Raw genomic sequence first — 2,090 nt, forward strand, 5'->3', positions numbered from 1 at the left:
ACTTTAGGACACACATTTGCGGTAAGGTATTATTGACTGTGGATATATTGACCGTGTGTGTACATTTTGAGTTTGAGTGTATTGGCCAAGATAAACAATCATGAAACCGTGGGTTAAACCCCTAAACCCTTCCGAAATAAAGTAGTTACGGAAACATGTTTAACAAACAGTCCCTAAAATGTAGTTAGGAAATAAGTTTAATAAACAACTTATATTCGACCACAATTTACAAGTTTAATAAACAACTTGTAAAATATGGTCCAATTTATGGGAAGGACGATGGCAAAGATATTCGTGTGGCGCGAGAACATAGGGTTTAAATAACTTTTATTTACAACAATATATACTCTCGGTGTAGGTCAGACGCTAATGTGCTAATCGCTAACAAACCCCTGTGCTCTCTCTTGGTCAAAATCTAAAGTGGAGGGGGAACTTGAGATCCTTCATTACCGTGCGCTTAAACTCCGAGTGTTGGTACCAATCGACGTTACTGTCGAGAATCACTGTTTCGTGCCCATCCTCTTCAAATACCTGTCTAATCACAAACTTAATGTCGGGGCACACTCGGCGCCACACGGCTTGGGTGCTCGTATCAACCGGTTCGTGGGTCTCGACAAGTCGGAGGTTGGTGGCGTTTTGAGGAACGCGATCCGGTAGTTCCGGTACTTGGAGGAATAGGACGGACGATGGCAGCTGTTCCAAATCGTGCCCATTCTGACACACCGAGAGGAACCTCAACTGGGTGAATTTGGACAACAAGTGCATATTACGTACTTTGAATATAAACGTAAGGGACTCAATGCTGTCTACACCCGATATATAACGGGTGAGGTCCTCATTAAATGCGTAGCTGTTAACGTGTCGCACCGAGTTGTTCTGAAGAACCTCGTCCAAGTAGACGGGGTTACAAGTCATAGGTCTCGAGAGACGGGTGGGTTCAGAAACTTGAATGTACTGGGGGAAGGCGAGCGTCGCATCTTCCATGTTTCCATGATGTTCTTCCATCATCACCGGGGCCGGGTGTGAGCTCAAGTACTTGGCTAGAAGTCCCTGGTCCTTGACAACATGGCGTAGCTCGTACACAATGTGTGTGAGAGCGAATGGACGCGAGAACCGGACGTCCGACGAACCACCGGTACGAACAAACTCATCAAGTGCACCTTCGTCGCCATGCAAGTGTTTAGACGACCGCGGCATGGCCATGGCCAATTGATGGCGATCGGCAGCGTTTAGAATGCCATAGACATTGTCCTGTAGGATTTCAGAGGGTAGCGAATTTATGGTTGGAGTGGCGGGTCTTCAGGTTGTTATTACTGTAGAGATGCTGAGAGTGTGAAGTTGAGATGGATCGAGACTACGGTTTTATACTAGTCGCGTCGGCAAAATGAGGCACCGATTATGGGTGGTTGACCGGTGAGGGGCGATCGGTGAACCATCCCCGACTACATCCCACAATGACTCATGCATACCACACACGTGGTTTGGGGTTATAGGGTTTTTTGTTGCTAAAAAGTTTAGGGTTTAGGGTCGGGGTCGGGGTCTAGGGTTTATTGAGAAGAAGAGAATCGAGTCCTTTGTTTATTTTTAGAGATTGAGAGGAAGAAGAACGACGTTCTTAGGGGTTTAATTATAGGGTTTAGGGTATCAATGTTCGTTTTAGTACATGAGTATGTGCAAGCTAGTGCACGCAGCTAGGGCGTCAACGTTTGTCACCTTGGTCGAGTACAAGTTGAGTGTGCGCAGGCTGGTGCTGGCAGCCAGGACGTCGACGTTTATTACCATGGTCGAGTGCAAGTTGAGTTTGCGCAGGCTGGTGCTGGCAGCCAGGGCGTCGACGTTCGTTACCTTGGTCGAGAACAGGTCAAGTGTGTGCAAGCTAGTGCTCGCAGCCAGGGCGTCAACGTTCGTTACCTTGGTATAGTTTAGCCTGAGTGTGTGCAAGTTAGTGCACGCGGCTAGGGCGTCGACGTTTGTCACCTTGGTCGAGTGCAGGTTGAGTGTGTGCAAGCTAGGGCACGCGGCTAGGGCGTCAACATTTGTAACCCCGGTAATACTGAGGTCAAGTATGTGCAGGGTGGTACACGTGGCCA

The 2,090-nt window shown here is 48.0% G+C and overlaps 1 protein-coding gene across 1 annotated transcript; it reads right to left on the reverse strand.

Annotated features, from left to right (window-relative positions):
* Positions 1 to 450: 450 nt before the first annotated feature.
* On the reverse strand, positions 451 to 1,203 carry SARC_14828 (hypothetical protein; the record flags this gene model as incomplete). Its single annotated transcript, XM_014291040.1, has 1 exon — positions 451 to 1,203. A coding segment is annotated over one exon (753 nt), but the record flags the coding sequence as incomplete, so codon positions are not given.
* Between the last annotated feature and the right edge of the window lie 887 nt (positions 1,204 to 2,090).

This window comes from Sphaeroforma arctica (genome assembly GCF_001186125.1).
Source record: "Sphaeroforma arctica JP610 unplaced genomic scaffold supercont1.5158, whole genome shotgun sequence".
Classification (NCBI taxonomy): domain Eukaryota; class Ichthyosporea; order Ichthyophonida; genus Sphaeroforma; species Sphaeroforma arctica.